This window comes from Heptranchias perlo, chromosome 40, assembly GCF_035084215.1.
Source record: "Heptranchias perlo isolate sHepPer1 chromosome 40, sHepPer1.hap1, whole genome shotgun sequence".
NCBI lineage: Eukaryota > Metazoa > Chordata > Chondrichthyes > Hexanchiformes > Hexanchidae > Heptranchias > Heptranchias perlo.
Genome location: NC_090364.1, coordinates 7,773,901 through 7,790,688, shown reverse-complemented (window position 1 = coordinate 7,790,688; position 16,788 = coordinate 7,773,901). Strand labels below are relative to the sequence as shown.

General features: G+C 42.2%; 1 protein-coding gene across 4 annotated transcripts in view; it reads right to left on the bottom strand.

Annotated features, from left to right (window-relative positions):
- LOC137305638 (carnitine O-palmitoyltransferase 1, liver isoform-like) overlaps positions 1–16,788 on the bottom strand; it is a 74,462-nt gene that overhangs the window by 7,563 nt on the left and 50,111 nt on the right. For all 4 annotated transcript variants that reach the window (XM_067974521.1, XM_067974524.1, XM_067974522.1 and 1 more), the window contains exons 12-18: positions 15,852–15,957; positions 10,719–10,835; positions 8,840–9,004; positions 6,753–6,887; positions 4,732–4,884; positions 3,832–3,945; positions 904–996 (exon numbers count right to left, since the gene is read on the bottom strand). In XM_067974521.1, the coding sequence (XP_067830622.1) occupies positions 904–996; positions 3,832–3,945; positions 4,732–4,884; positions 6,753–6,887; positions 8,840–9,004; positions 10,719–10,835; positions 15,852–15,957 (883 nt within the window). The remainder of the gene's footprint in view (positions 1–903; positions 997–3,831; positions 3,946–4,731; positions 4,885–6,752; positions 6,888–8,839; positions 9,005–10,718; positions 10,836–15,851; positions 15,958–16,788) is intronic.

The following is a 16,788-nucleotide window of genomic DNA, read 5'->3' as shown; positions in this document are numbered from 1 at the left end:
AACTCTGACCTCTTGTGCATCCCCCTTTTCCCCACTATTGGCAGTCGTGCCTTTCGCTGCCTCACTCCCCATGCTCTGGAATTCCCTCCCTAAATCCTTCCGCCTCTCCATCTCCTCCTTTAAGACGTTCCTTAAAACCCACCGAGGTTTTGGTCATCCCTCCCAATATCTCTTTCTTTGGCTCGGTATCCATTTTTTGATTCCGCCTCTTGAAGCACTTGAGACGTTTTTCTACGTTAAAGGCTTTTATAAACTTAAGTTGTTGTTGAGATGAACTCTGCCTCTACTCTGCATGCCTCAGCAAAGCTGAAACTGTTAGCTCAGCACACAGGAATTCCAGGCACAAATCTGACTCCCATTTACTCAGTGGTGCAGCACATACAAGCTCCATTGTGCTTTATCACTATTGCTCTGCCACATTGGGAGATTCTTTTGCCTCCGTCTATGAACCCAGAATATTAACAGCAACAAGCTAGAGTGGGACAATGCAGTTTTCACACCAATAAATACCCTTGACATCAGATTTTGAATAATTGTCTGGTGCACAGGACAATCTCCTAAAGATAGGAGAGAGGTAAAAACTAGAGGGTAACCCAACCTCTCACCCAGGCTGTGTACTTCTCAGCAATTAGCTAGGGTGGCACGGCCATGAAGAGGCTGCCTGCTCGCTCCCTCAGACTGGGATAATGTGGGTAAATGAGTGACACAAAAGAGGGAGGAAAAACAATGAAAATGAACAAAATACTAAGTATAAATTGTACAATGAATGCATCCCTTTGACCACTGTAATATGAAGTACTGGTGGCGAGGCAAATGTCTATTACTGTAACAAGAGCATAACACCACCTCCCGCACAAATAAACCAAGGGAAAGGTAAGTAAAGAGCGTGTGCTGAGACTGTACCGTTATCGGGCTGGAGACTTTGCAGGAGATGTGGAAGTTGATGAGATTGTCTCCGACGATAATGTAAGAGACACCATAACCATCATCTGCAACCTAAGCATTAGAGAAACATAGGCTCCAGTTTAGTGAGATGTAAAGTTAATAACGCAACTACATATTATTACAGCAGGAATACCTGGTCACAATATCTCATTTTTAAAATTAAAAAATCCCGGTGGTTTTTGCCTGCACTTTAATGCTCCTCCTCGGCTGTGGAATGAAAGATGGATAAACACGCCATGGGAGAATCCAGCACACACCATGGTTTGTGGATTAAGGGGAAGTGATGATCCAAATTGTTTCTTATATTTTCTCTTCATGAAGGCGTGGACTCTTACTGGGGTACAGTTCTACGATACCTCATCCAAGTAGCCATTCTTCATGTGTGAATGCCAGCAGGAGATTCTCAGGGGGTCTCAGGAAGGAAACACTACATTTTTGCCCCGGCAAGTTTTCTCAACGGTTACCCTGTCCAAAAAAGTCTATCTGAGTGTCGGGGTCAGAACTCTAGTCACAGCCACCTGGTGCACTGCAGGCCCTACACATGGCTCCATGGAACTGCTGGGACCTGTGGGATTGCCCAACAATGAGTTTCCAACATTTGTCCTGTCACTGAGTGGAGGCAAAGTCACTGCCATGTACTGAGTAACTGTGACAAGAGTCATGGGACTAGCCCATTCATCTGTTCTCCCAGCCAGATTATGCTACAGATGGTGCAGATACTTTTTTTTTGAAAAAGAGGCAGGGTAGAGAATATAAAACAAGTGTTCTCTTACACAAGAACTAAATGATCTTACGTATACCAGGCAGACTGCAATATAATTCCTTAGGACTGGACATAATTTTGATTGAAAACTGTGACCATTTCCAAATGATTCTTAAATGAGGTCATTACAATGTGGGTGTGATATTACAATAAGTGTTTTCATAGTTAACAGACACAGATTGGAATGAAGTATTTGTTGTGAAGCAATTTGTGAAAATGCTATGCTTGCAATTTTTTTCCTCTTACTGCCTGCTCTTCTGAAAGTGCTGATTCTTAGAACCATAGAAATTTACAGCACAGATTGAGGCCATCCCGCCCATCATGTCTGTGCCAGCTCTTTGCTAGAGTAATCGAAATCTTAGCTTACTGTCCCATACTCCCTTCATAGCCCTGAGGCTTTCTCTGCTTCAAATATTTATCCAATTTTCCCTTAAAAAAAGAAATGGTCTCTGCCTCGACCATTCCCTGCATAAAAATCATTCCATGCTCCAACATTCCATGCATTAAGAGATTTCTCCTAACCTCGCTCATCATTTTATGATAATTTAAAGTCACTGGCTCTCCAAACAGAAGAAATAGCCTTTTCCTATTCACTCCATGAAAATACTTCATAATTTAAAAAAAACTTCTACTAAATCTCTAAGCCTTCTCTGCTCCAGTAGAAATAGTCCCAGTTTCTCAAGTCTCTCCTCATAACTAGTTTTCATCCCTGGCATCATCCCTACAAATCTTTGCTGTACATTTTCTGGCTTCTATGACCTTTCCGTAACTGGGCTCCTAGAATTGCACAAAGTGGCCTAACCAATGCGTTGTACAAATTTATCATTAGTTCCATACTCTTGTACTCTGTGCCTCAATTTATAAATCCCAAAATGCTGTTGGACTTCATGGTTTTAGCATTTGCACTTTCAGACAGTTAAGTGTTTGAACTCCCAGTTCTCTCTTCATCTACACCCTTCAGTGTCTTTCCATTGTGTACACTGCCATTCCTTGTTTTTTTTCCCTCAAAAGCTATCATCTCAATTTAGCTACATTAAATTGCATCTGCCACCTGTCTGCCCATTCCGCTATCCTCTCTATGTCTTCCTGAAGTCTTTCACACTCCTCCTTGCTCTTTGCCAAACTCCACACTTTAGTGTCATTACCAAATATTGAAATTGTGCTCCCTGCGCTCTAGTCCGAATCATTTACATATACCCACAATAAAATTGGGCCGAACTATGACCCTGAGATACACCACTTCCAACCCTTCTCCAATCCAAGCAACGCCCATTTACCCTAACTCTTTGTTTCTTGTCCATCAACCAACTTTCTATCAGGTTGCTGCATTTCTTCCTAAATACGCCTGAACTTTCTGTCCAGTTAATTTGGGCCAGATTGCCACTTACCTCCCTGAACTTTGCCTTTTTCCAGTCCAGCACCTTTATCTCTTCATATCCTTGTGTATTCTTATATTGAACTTATCTATATTGTGGTCACTATTTCCCAACACCACCTCCTGCTTTCAGGTCAGTTTTTTGCTGGCATACTTCCATGGGTGCTCTGATAGCTTACCCAAGTGGCCATTCTTCATGTGTGAGCCTAGACAGTGAGTGTCGACAAGCTGTTCAACAGTGGGGACCTTACAGCCAAGCCCATTCCCGGTGTGTGTGCATTTTCCAGCAGGAATTCCAGGATTGTGACCATCATTGGAACCCTGGCTGACCTTTTCTTCTCCCTACTACAGGGGCGATGAGGTTGAACTAATTTAAATAATATCTTTGTATTTTTTCATTGAAGGACTGCACTCTATAGTCCAGTGCAGTAAATACACCCCTCTAAACACATAGCACCATCTATTAATGCTACAGCACAACATAAGCAGTCAGCTCTGTTGAATTTCAGGCAAGAGCAATATTCCCACTGAAATAGGGACTTCCTGAATTTCAGAGGGTGAGTTAATTTGCACTATTCTTGCACACCTCCTAGCCTGGCCAATTCAACAGAGCCATTGCCACAGACCAGAAAGAATTTCACCCATCCCTCAACTGGGCAAGCAATGTATCATGCGCTGAGGGGAAAGGGAGAGAGAAGGGAGAATTTAATGAAAAATATGAAGTATAATATGAAGTCATATTACTCACCGGGCCAAAACCTCCTCCGATGGAAACGTATTCTGGATGATTCACAAGGTCGAACAGCTCAATCTGCTGGATGGGTGTTTGGCTCGTTGAGAGACACCATGGCTCCGAAAGCACCTAAAAAAATCCAGCTTTAGACAAGACGATCTACAAGAGAACAGCTTTAGGACACAGGAGTCCAAATCAACTATGATATTCCGGTAATCAAAGGGCATCCTGCATTCTCACTGGGTTCAAATCAAGACATTTCTCACAGTCTTATACATTTGCTTATTCTTTCCAAGAACCTCAAAATAATAGAACTCATCTCCGTTGGTCTTCCCTTCTTCTCACAATCTATTATTGAACCTAGGCTCTCTGTCACCTAATCATTGTTTCCTAATTTATACCAACTTCTCCTTTAATCAACCTCAGTGGTGTCCTGCACTATGGACCTTAGTCCTTCACCTTGGTTTCTCAGTAACTAAATAAAATCACACACTTCACCACAATAAAATTAAACTTTAGGAAGTTTTGTAACTACATGTCATTAAATGCCGTGCATTACATTTACAAAGCATGACAAAGGCATCTAGGAGATGATCCTTATCGCTGCACCAACCTTTTCTTCATTTGACTCCTTGAATCCAATACTGACCTCCTACAAACTGTACAAGTATATGATTTCATCCTAAGCCTCTATTATGCTGTTGGGTCAGTCACTGGGGTGTGTAACTTAGGAGTTCAGAGTGACGTGTTCATCCTATTTTTCTGCCCCCTTTTATTTACACCTGGCACCCCTGTAAGTTGGCAATGGTAAGATTGGAAACTTGCCCTGTTGGGAAATATGGATATAAACCCCGGTTTACCGCTACCTGGTACATTTTCCTAAACTAGACTGCATCGGAGTCGACAATCCTTTACCTCTTGAAGGAATGGTGAGTTGATTCCCAGATACTTGGACACCACATAGAGGCAGAAGAGATGACGATCAACACCACATCCGGACATGGCAAGTCGGCTGATGTGTTGGTGATTTTTGGCAGCGATACGGAATAGGTTTAGGCGCTCTGGAACCTGTGAAGAGAATTTTTTTAAAAACATACTGCTACCTAAACAACTTTTAAAAGAGACTGACAAAGCCCTTTACCAGAATATTACCTGAGAGGCAAAGAATTTCTTTCTCCTAATTTTCTCTCCTCCTTGTGACTTAACCCCAGTAAAGTGCCCCCCATTACCCCAATCTGACTTCTGCTTCTCACACTAACCAGGCATGGTTGTTGCTGGAATACTGTTCCACACCGACTAACCTCTCTCCGGTACCTTGTCCACGTGGCCATTCTTGGCATATGAGAATAGACCGTGAGTACCTGCAAGCTGTTCAACTGTGGGGGGCATTACAGTCAAGCCTGATACTATTCTCATCTGATGTCCACACATGAGCACTGTCAGTAGGAGTCACTGGATACTGTTTAGGATCAGGGACCCTGTCTGATTTTCCTTTTTCTAACCCAGGTGGCACTGAGGCCAACTGTAGTGGCTGCAACTGCTGCATCAGGCATCAGCTGTGTCTCAGTGGTCGCCTTCTTGCCTCCAACTCAGAAGGTCGCGGGTTCAAGACCCACTCCAGCACATTTTACAGGGTGCAAACATGGAGCATGCTCAGAGCCATAATATCAGCACGAAAGCCCACTGCAAGCACTAGGAACTTAGTGAAACTCCAGCTCCAGGCACCGGTGATATAGGCCAGGCCTATGTGGAGCAAAGCTTTTACAGGGATTTCTAAGGTAAAATAGGGTAGGTTTCTGACTAAGTTTGATGATTGGAGAATTTTTTAAAATGTGTCTATTACATCATAAATTGAGCTTCCTACTGATGTTTGCTATCTAGTGACCTCTGCTGGAATTGCATGTCTGGTGCCAGGTGAGCAGATTCTGACCTGGAATGTGCAGTCCCCCATGATCAAACAGCCTGCTGATGCTCACTGTTTAGGAGCAGGACAGCCACTTGGGCTGTCTACGCTCCTACTGTTGCACAGACTGTTGTATCTGTGGAATTGAAATACAGCATGAATCCCTATTATCGGGAAAAAAGGGAATAAATGGGAACAAAACAAAATGACTTTGAATACACCTCTGTCAATTTGGAGTCCAACACTCTAATGTTGTAGTTACTGACCCACTCCATATATGGGTTTTTCTCCAGTTTGTGCCCTCTTCACAAAATATCTAGCTCTGGCTAAAGGGTGGGTGATCCAGCATACGGTAGTTAGACTTCCCCTGGTCACTATTAGTAGCAAAGCTGTAAATGCATTTTTTTCTAATTTAACAGCGTTCATGACTTTAGTACAAATAGCACACACGGAAATCATTCCCTATCTTTGCTGTTGGAAATTTGGGTGTCACGAACCAGGAATGCAAAAGTGACAATTCAATCTGGCAATGAACAGAGGTGATCCAAGTAATGGGCTTCCTCAGGAATTGGTCCCTCAGCCTCAGCCCATAGAGCCATAGAAGTTTACAGCACAGAAGGAAACCATTTGGCCCATTGTGGCTTTGCCAACTCTTTGCTAGAGCAATTCAAAACTAATCCCACTGTCCCGTTCTCTCCCTATAGCCTGGTATCTTCCTCTGCTTCAAATATTTATTACATTTTCCCTCAAACGACGCAATGGTCTTTGCACTCTCTATGGTAAAGCATTCCATTCTCCAACAAACCTCTGCATTAAGTAACTTCTCCTAAACTTTCTCTTCACTTTCAGTGACAATTTTGAATTGATGAACCGCTCACCAGTGACTCATCAACCAGAGGAAATAGCCTTTCCCTATTCCTACCAATGTTTGAGGTAGTTAAAATTACATTTTTAATTGATAAGAGAAAGTATACTCCGACTCCTCTCACCCTCCCCCCTCCACACCCCTAGAGTGTACAGCACCCATCCTCACCGGAACCTTCTTATTCTCCATTGATATCACAAAATTGCACGTCTCAACAGTGCACGAACGCACGGTCTCAGTCCTTCCCTCGCGGAACAGCCGGGTCATTGAGGATTCGTAGGTCAGGCAGAATGAACCTTTGTCCTACAACCAAGGAAGCAAAGAGAACGAATATAGTACGCCTTCTACTATATAAAACAATTCTTTAAAAAAAACACAATTATGTTTACCAAAAATATGAGGAAAGCACAATACAGTACACAAACCACTGATGAAAATGCTGTTTTTTTTTTATTTCAATTGTGAATGAAGAAACAAAATGAGCGGTGCAGACTGTTTATAGATGGAAGAATAGATACTTACAGTACAGGCTGGAACCTAACTAGAGTGAATGTTACAATAATAAAGTACAAACTGGCATATAATCAAGGAGTTTGGATGGGAGTGAGGTTACATGCTGAAATCAAGTTTAAGTGTTCAGGTAGTTTACATCAGTAGTTAAAGTGGTCCAGGATCATTCTGGTTCAACTTTCCAGCTCTTTAACGTAAGCATCTGTATTGCATTTAACTTCTTGCCCTCTGTTTTCACCCATGGGGAGTGTAAAGGAGATGCAGGGTCCAGGTGCAGAGAGCTCTTGCTCCTGCTGTCAGTCTGCAATCCTTGTGTAGCTGATTCAGGTAGGAAACAGCCCACTGTGGTCCTGGTAAAGCTGACCAAAAGTGACACAGGGATGCAGTCAATCACAGTGCATCCCACAATGACAGGTACCAATTAATATGGGGTTTGGGTAGAAGGCATGGTTCAGAGTGCAACTGGCTGAGAATCAAGTTGCTCCATTTTGGTGCGAGATTGCTATGTTTTATGTTCATATAAAAAGGCTGCAATGGTAATAGTGAGATATAGAATGGAAGAGGTGTAGAATGAAAGGGATAGAGAGAAGAATACCGTAAGAGACACAGAAAAGGAGACCGAGGAGGTTCATTGCAAGTGAGTTTAGGAATGAAAAGCAAGGCAAGAGAAAAGTAGTGAGAAAAGAACAGTGGGCACGGGTGGGGGAGGCAAAAGATGGAGGATGAGGGGGAAGAGGTAAAAACAAAAGGGAGAGATCGGGAACAAAGTTGAGATAGGATGATATTAGAAAAGAAAGCAATGGGGGATTAAGATGTAGAGAGAGGAAGAAATAAATGGGGCAAAAGAAAGCTGTGGGAGGGAAATGCAGAGAGTTGTGGTTAAGAGAGATATGAGTTGGGAAGACAAACATTTTGAGGTACCATGAAAGATGGCAATAAAAACAAGAGAGATTGGAAAGAAATTGTGTGGGGTGCATGTACATGTGAAAACAAGATAGTATTAAAGGTTATGGGCAGAATCAAAACTTATGCAAAGCTGGGTTCTCTTTAACCACTGATTTATAAATAGAACAACAGATACTGAAGTGTAAGTTACAGACTGGAATCTAACTGTGAGGTTCTGATGGTTTCTATATAGAATAATGGATACCCAAGAGTTAGCTACTGAAAGGAGAAGAGTGATATAATTGCAGAAAACATTATTACTGTACAGCAACAGAAATAAGACACTAGTAAGTCAACAAATACAGAAATCTGATGAAACAGACTGATGACCTTGCACACTCTTAGGATCTGGGGCCTCTGGTTTGAAAACCTCACAGACTCTCAAAACTCAGTGAAGTCCTCCAGAGCAGCAGTGGAGTTGTGCCTGGAGGAGCTAGCCATTGCTATACTGGTACAGCTCCTTCTTTCTGTTGCTCTTTGACTAGCCTCTCACCGAGACATCTGATAGGCCAAGTTGCAATGGCAGCGAAGTGGTTCTGAACCATGGCAAACATTTTCTTCCTTTTTTAAATTAGAAAAACAGGAAAATACGGGAATAATTCTGTGACCAAAGCTGAATTCTGCAGCACTTTGCAAAGCCATGAAACTGCAGAACATGTAGTCCCCCTCTAAACCAGACCAGCAACTTGATGGCCCAGTTTGAAGCCTCATTTCTGTTGATATTTCCTACTTTCACTCCATCCCCGTTCTCAACAATGAGCAAACTGCTAACCTGGCCAGACATTCTGTTTTGTCCTTACCCTGAAGTTAGCAAGCTGCAGTGCGATCTGGATGAAGGCGTCAGGGCTGGTTCTGCATTTCTTAATCATACCTTTGCCAAACCGAGTGAATGGGAATGCAAAGAAATCAACATCATCAGCCAGGTTCTGTGCCACCTTCAGCGAATGCATGATTATTTCTTGGCACTGAGGAAGGAAGGAAAAAAAAAAATCAGTTTTACTCAGAACCAGCAACACGGCAGTCATTAGACTTAATCAATCCATTGGTATCAATACATAACGCTCTCCGCCACCCCCCCTCCCACGAACTCCCTCAGGTCCGCCCCTCCCCCGAACTCCCTCAGGTCCGCCCCTCCCCCGAACTCCCTCAGGACCACCCCTCCCCCGAACTCCCTCAGGACCGCCCCTCCCCCGAACTCCCTCAAGTCCGCCCCTCCCCCGAACTCCCTCAGGTCCGCCCCCCTGGGGGGGGGGGGGGAAGGAATTATATTTAAGTCAATAAGTTTGATGTGTTTTAGTGTGTGACACTCAATTCATCCACTCAAATTGTTCCCGCCAATACCATTAGCAGTGATAGAACTGTAACCACAAGTACCTCACTCTAGGCTTATGGAAGTGGAATTACTGGGGTAGATTTCACCACCCTCCTCCAAACCCCCCCCCCCCGCCGGAGTAGTCTCTGGGCAGATAGGTGGCTGCCCAATTGCCCTGGCAAGAGGCCCAGTCATTTTGAGGGCTGGGCCTCATTGGCACCGGGATGACTGGCTGCGGCCGGAGATCGAGTGTCCCGGGGCAGCCAGGTCATACGGGTATAAATTGGGATAAGTGAAGAACAGCTAAATCTCAGAAACCTTTGTGTCACAATACACCTGGAAGGATTTGTTTTGCTGCAGTGCAATTATGCGATTTTTTTTGTTAGAGTGTGGTTTAATGACTGATAATTAACCAACTAGAAAGGAGAAAAAAAGAAAATTAAATAGTAAGAAGAAAATGAACAAGCATTCAAGCACTACACGTAAAATAATTTGTTATATAGACAGTTAGATTTTCCTCCCAGTTTTCTCAATCGCTTCGAGGGTAAAGATATTACTTGTTGCATCACTAAATCATACAGATCACAAGGCTCCAGATTTGATCCTCCGTCATTGCTAAGTTAAATGATCTCATTCAGAACAGCAGTTGGGGTGCTATTACTGGTCTTAACACCCTGAGGGAAAAAAATCCTGATCTTTCAGGTGTTTCCTGATCTTTAGGTGACCCTCTGCTAGAAAGTGTGCGTGTGGATGGCAGGTGAGATCAAGAACAGGACTCGGCTGTCTATTCTCACACATGAAACCATTGGCTAAGGATGGGAGAAACAGCAGGATCTCACCTGATTGCTTATCTAATGACTTCCACTTTAACACCAGTGGAAATAAACCATAGTAAGAAGTCAATACCTTCCTGGGGGGCAGGGGGGGGGGGGGGCGGGGGGCGGGGGAAGGCAGGCAAAATGTTAATATAGAAAGTAGGAAGAAAAATAAAAGCAGCTTTTAAAATTCATTCCTGGGATGTGGGTGTCACTGGGAAGACCGGAATCTATTGCCCATCCCTGGTTGTCCTCGAGAAGGCGGTGGTGGGTCTTTTTCTTGAACCGTTGCAGTCCGTGTGGTGAAGGTGCTTCCACGATGCTGTTAGGTAGGGAGTCCCAGGAGTTAGACCCTGCGACAACGAAGGAACGGCCGACATATGTCCAAGTCAGGATGGTGTGTGACCTGGAGGGGAACTTTGAGGTGAAAGTGTTCCCATGCTGCCCTTGTCCTTCTGGGTGGTGGAGGTCGTGGGTTTGGAAGATGCCTTGGCGAGTTTTAAACATCTAATTGTCAATAATGTGGCAGCAGTAGAAAAGTAAAGGTCTCACCTCATTTGGGATATCCCACTGCAGTCTCTGTGGTCGCAACACCGTGGTGTCTGCTTCTCCTTTACAGTGCCCCTCTTCATTGTATCCCAGTTGGAAGGAGTCTGTGGCCAATGCATACTGTAGAACAAAGAAGCAGAATAAGGAAACTATGAGAGGGAAAAAATAACTGGAAATCAGAATTAAGGAGAATACATGCTGTTCTGTGTTATTTCGAAGAGCGCAAACCAATTCTTGAGATGAATAATTCCCTTTCGTGTCCAGTTCATGAAAAAAATTATATTTTAAATTTTTTAAAATTCACCACACAGTGCCGGACCTCATCATTAACCCTCTCCTCCCAAATTGAGGCAAACATTTTCGCAGCAGTTCCAAGGCGACAAATGATTGGACGAATCATCCAGGCATTAATAAATTTTCTGCCAAATTGAAAATTGTACTCTTGGCAGAACCAACCAGTGTGAATCATCCACAGTGTTTATTTGGCAGAAACAATTGTTCAGTCTCAAGGGCCTCTGATGGTTTACTGGGTAAAGGCAGAACTGAGCTATACAGATCAGAAGGTGCCGGGTTCACTCCCCGGTATGTGAGGTTAGTTGATCTGAACAAGGGCAGCAGCAGGAGTGCGACAAATGGCCTCAATGCACTTGGGCCATGGAAGGGGAGGAGGAAGAAAAATCAGCTCCTGATCACAGTCCAGAGGTTCATGCTGGAAAATGTCAAGAACAGGATTGGACTCAGCTACAATGCTCTCCATGCTTGAACAGCCTGCCGAAACTCACTGTGAAGAATGGCAACTTGTGTGAGGTACCAAAGACCGCCAGGGATTTTGGCTTTCATACAAATCTCATGTTCAAGACAGATGTTGCCCCCTCCTTCCTAGTAGTGCATTACTACTCAAACCCCCATCCAAAAAATTTCCATGCTCCCACACCAAAGGCAATTTGAGGCCACTCAATGAACAGAAGGTTGACAGCATCCCATTGGCCTGCTGAACACCCAATCTCCTTGTCCAATCATTTTCCTGTCCCACCCCACCAACTGCCCCTGCCAGGAGCAACCAGAACCTTGCTGGAAGTAGTACCAGAGTGTACTGAATTGTGCCAGATGCTCAATGTATGTTTCTGTCTGAAATGTACCATGTACTCCATATTGTACCATGACTCAAGAAAGCTGGTAAATTTAGTACTACTTAATTACAAAAACATTCATTTTTAACTCTTCCCCCATTACAAACTGTTAGAACTGTAAACCAGTGATTGCTCTGTATGTTGCAGTTCTGTGAAGCGCCTTGGGACATTTTCCTACGTTACAAACGCTATATAAATGCAATGTAGTTCTGATGTCAGGTCATTGACCTGAAACGTTAACTCTGTTTCTGTCTCCATAGATGCTGCCTGACCTGCTGAGTATTTCCAGCATATTCTGTTTTTATTTATTATAAATACAAGTTGTTGTTTATGCCTTTTCCACCACAAATGTACAACAGTAGGACCAAAACTGCAGCTTTACTGAAGGTTTCAGGCCCTAAATTAAATAAAAATTCAACCGAACTCCATCGTTACTGAATTTCTGATCTACCACATGATCCTGATCTAGTTGACTTTGGTTGGGCAAAGTCCTACCAGAATTGCAAAATGTGGTTCTGTTATATTTCTGACATAGAGTTCTATAAATATATTATATATTTTTTATATTTTTGTTATATTTTTGACATAAGAGTTCTATAAATTTCTGACATGGTACAAACCAGAACAAACGAAGGACAAGGAGCACAGAATGAAAGAAGGGCATGTGGTATAGATCATTCCAAAACATATTCGATTGCCAAAACGTCAAGATGCACCAACAAGTTGGAGCTCCGGTTATACAAAATGCGAATGAAATATGAATATGGTGAAGGAAAGAGGACACAAGATAAAGAAGTGATCAACACAAAGTTTTATTCAACAATTAAAAAACTGTATAGTCAGGAAAATTTTTAAAATTGATTTTACACTGCAAGGACTTTGTTGCATATCCACACCTTCCTCAACCACACCAAGTTCTTCATGTGGATCAGAGATCTCCTCTGAAGCCACAATGACTTACTGCTGTTCAAGCACAAAGGTGTGGAAGAATCATCTGTGGAGATAAAGAGGAAAAGTTTTGCTTAATTCATGTCAGATAATAAAACAGTAAAACTTGGCAGAAATGTTTAACATTACGAGGTTGAACTTATGAAAAAGTAACTGATTTATAGACTGAGAACATTCACAAATGCTTTAACCCATCCTCCAAATAACTAGTCTTCCAGGGCCAGCCAATTTAAAACAACGTTTTCAGCTCACACATTATGACACTGAAACAAACTCTGATATTAAGGTAATAAAGTTACTCAAATGTCAGAGGAGCTTTATTATTGCAATTAATCATATATTACTGAGATAAACACTTTGAGTGTAACTTTAAATAGAAGCTTCTAATCATTTTATTTTGTTCACCACAGGAGAAGATTTCCTTAGTGCGCTAGGTGTAGCAAAGTCATTTATAATTTTGCTACAGCTAACAACAACTACTTGCATTTATATAGTGCCTTTAACATGGTAAAACATCCCAAGGTGCTTCACAGGAGTGTTATCAAACAAAACTTGATCAAACAAAACATCCAGAAGAAATCCTTCCCCTTTTTCCTATTTTGCCCCATTCTTTTTTTAAAAAAATATTTTTTTACCAAATGTACCATATTCTGTTTTATTATCCATTCAAAAACCTTACTGTTTACTTCCCTATTTTCCTCTGCTGTTCCAATCCCACTGTCCAATCTGCCTACAGAACAAGTCAGTGCGCTTTGAACATTCATTGTGTGAAACCTTCGGAGATGTTTCGATAAAGCACGATACAATTGCAACTTTTTTTTTTGGGTGGTGGGACTTGTATAGAAATGCTAGCCTCAGGCTGGGTGAAAAGCCACTCAAGGCCTTGAAATCTACAGATGGCTTTGTTATAAACACAACCAGATCAGCTCCTGATGTGATTTTTCTGCACGAAATCCATAAATCGTTACAGGCGGACAAGTTACTACAACCACGAGGACACAAGTATAATTGCACCCAGGATAGATTGCTCACCTGTGGCACAATAAAGGCTACAGGAATCGGTTATTCAATATTTAATAGCACTAATCAAGATTGTTAATAGCTGAGGTATTAGAGGAGGATTCATAAAATAATGAACTTACCAGAAGAATACTGGAGACATATGAAGTCAGGTCCTTCTTGCACAAGGTGGAATATTTCAGCCATCCTTAGCTTTTGTTTTTCCTCCTGAGGTACACACGTGTCTTGCAAAATGAGTCTTTTCCGTTGAACTCAGTTTTATCCAGTTATTCAACGCAAGTCATTGATGCACCTCTTGCAATTTGCTGCTGTTTTTGGGCGATCTTAGAAACTTTGCTGGAATTGTTTTTTGGTTGGAACGAACTAACTTCGTTAATGGGTTTTAAATGGTTGGTGTTTGCCATTTTGTGCCTAGCTGTAAATCTCTCCTTTTTATAAAGCTGTTTAGGTATTTTGAGTGCTACAATTAAAATGATATGCTTCTGTTGCATGTCTGCATTTGATAGCATTTTGCCATCTGTTAAGGGTGGAAAAACAATAGATCAAGAGCTTCAGTGCTGGTCTAAGCAGTCAAACCCAATTATCGCTGGTGAATTCAGATTAGATTTTTTATTAGTAAAAAAACATCTGCTGCTGGAAATTTTTGCACCTTGGTGACATCCTATATGATACTGCAGAGTATGGCAGGTGGATTTTCATTATTGAAAGCATTCATAACCCCAGCTGTACTACTTTTACATTCAAAACCTGAACAATTCCATTCAGCATTGCTTGGCTTTGACTCTCCTAAAAGCCCCTACACCCCTGACTGCTTTGCTAAGCCACCTATTAGCCATCATCAACAGCAAAGACAGTACTTGGTAAGAATCATAGAACCTTTCGGCACAGAAGGAGATCATTTTGTCCACTGTACCTGTGCTGGCTCTTTGAAAGAGTTATCCAATTAGATCCACTCTCCTGATCTTTCCCCATAGACCTGCAAATTTTTCCTTTTCAAGTATATATCCAATTCCCCTTTGAAAATTACTATTGAATCTGCTTTCACCACCCTTTCAGGTAGTCCATTTCAGATCATCAAAACTTGCTACGTTAAAAAAATTCTCATCTCCTCTCTGGTTCTTTTGCCAATTACCTTAAATCTGTGTCCTCTGGTTACCGACCCTCCTGCCAGTGGAAACAGTTTAGAACATAAGAAACAGGAGGAGTAGGCCACACGGCCCCTCGAGCCTGCTCCGCCATTCAATCAGATCATGGCTGATCTTCAATCTCAACTCCACTTTCCTGCCCAATCCCCATATCCCTTGATTCCCCTAGTGTCCAAAAATGTATCTATCTCAGCCTTGAATATACTCAACGACTCAGCATCCACAGCCCTCTGGGGAAGAGAATTCCAGGATTCACACCCCTCTGAGTGAAGAAATGCCTCCTCATCTCAGTCTTAAATGGCCGACCCCTTATCCTGTGACTATGCCCTCTAATTCTAGACTCTCCAGCAAGGGGAAACAACCTCTCAGGCTCAACCCTATCAAGCCCCTTCAGAATCTTATATGTTTCGATGAGACCACCTCTCATTCTTCTAAACTCAAGTGTATAGGCCCATTCTACTCAACCAACGCAGCGTTTCTCCTTATTTACTCTATCCAAACTCCTCGTAATTTTGAACACCTCTATTAAATCCCCCCTTAACCTTCGCTGCTCCAAGGAGAACAATCCCAGCTTCTCTAGTCTCTCCACATAACTGAAGTTCCTCATCCTTGGTATCAATCTAGTAAATCTCCTCTGCACCAAGGCATCCGTGACACAAGTTTTTTTTTCATTTGGGTTCTTTTCTTAGAGTAACACAGGAATATTTTTCTTCATACAATGTTAAAATTAATCAGTAATAAAATTATTGTAGGGCCATATTCTGGAGTAATTAATCAACTGCTTTAGAATAAATGCCCAGATAGATTTATTAATCAGGAAACACAATTGTGTATTTGGTTAGGATACTGTACTTAAGAGTTTCAGCTGAGTAGGAAATGGTCAGTTTCTTTACCTCCCAAAGGTGTCCTATGATTGGTGCATCTGCCCAGGAATGTTCTGCGTTCAATCCCACTTTGCCATTTTCAAACACAATGAAAGTGAATGACTTATCAAACCATCTGGAGGAAAAAATAAATAGGAATCATTTAAACTTGTTAAAGATTGTGGCATCAAAGACATGCATACACACACTTTAGGCTCTTCCCTCCTTGTACAATGTACCATTCCGTAACTAAAGATAATCATACAATTTTATCCTAAACCTCTGCCAATGTCACTCCAAGACAGGTAACAGGCAATGTGCCTGAGTGACAGCAGTAAACTTGCTTTCAAATTCTTTCCTACTTCCCTTCAAGCTTTTGCCAAGTAAATCTTACCCCAGCATACTGAACTATACAAACCAGAAAGATCCCAGGTCTGTGCTGAAGCTGATCTCAACCATGACAGGGTCAATAGTACGAAAGAGGAACACAAGCTTCTTGGAGGCCGTTTTGGGAGTGGTAAAGCTGTAGAAATTGCACTAGCGATATTGTGGCTAAGAATGGTAATAGATCAAGTTTGAGACACAAAGGTAAAATGCGATAGCTGTTAGTTCGATCAGGAGAGACATGAAGTGAGAACTGAGTTTCTGAAAAACATTAATTGACCCAATGAGTCCCATGGAGATCAACATATTCTGATTCAGCAATTACACTGCAAGTGTTATGGAGGCTGGAATTTGATGTAGATTAAAATAAGCAGTTTAAAAAAAAGTGGCTAGGGCTGGATGATGAATGGAGAAAGAAAAGACAGCAGTCTAAGAAACACCCCGAGCGGATAGAGAGGGAGTGGTGAGCAATGAACTACAGCACAGACAGAAACATCTAAGAGTGAACTAGACAGCTATGACATAACTCTGATGGAAGACCATACAACGGTAACCTGTATAGAAGAACAATGGGTAAGACCCT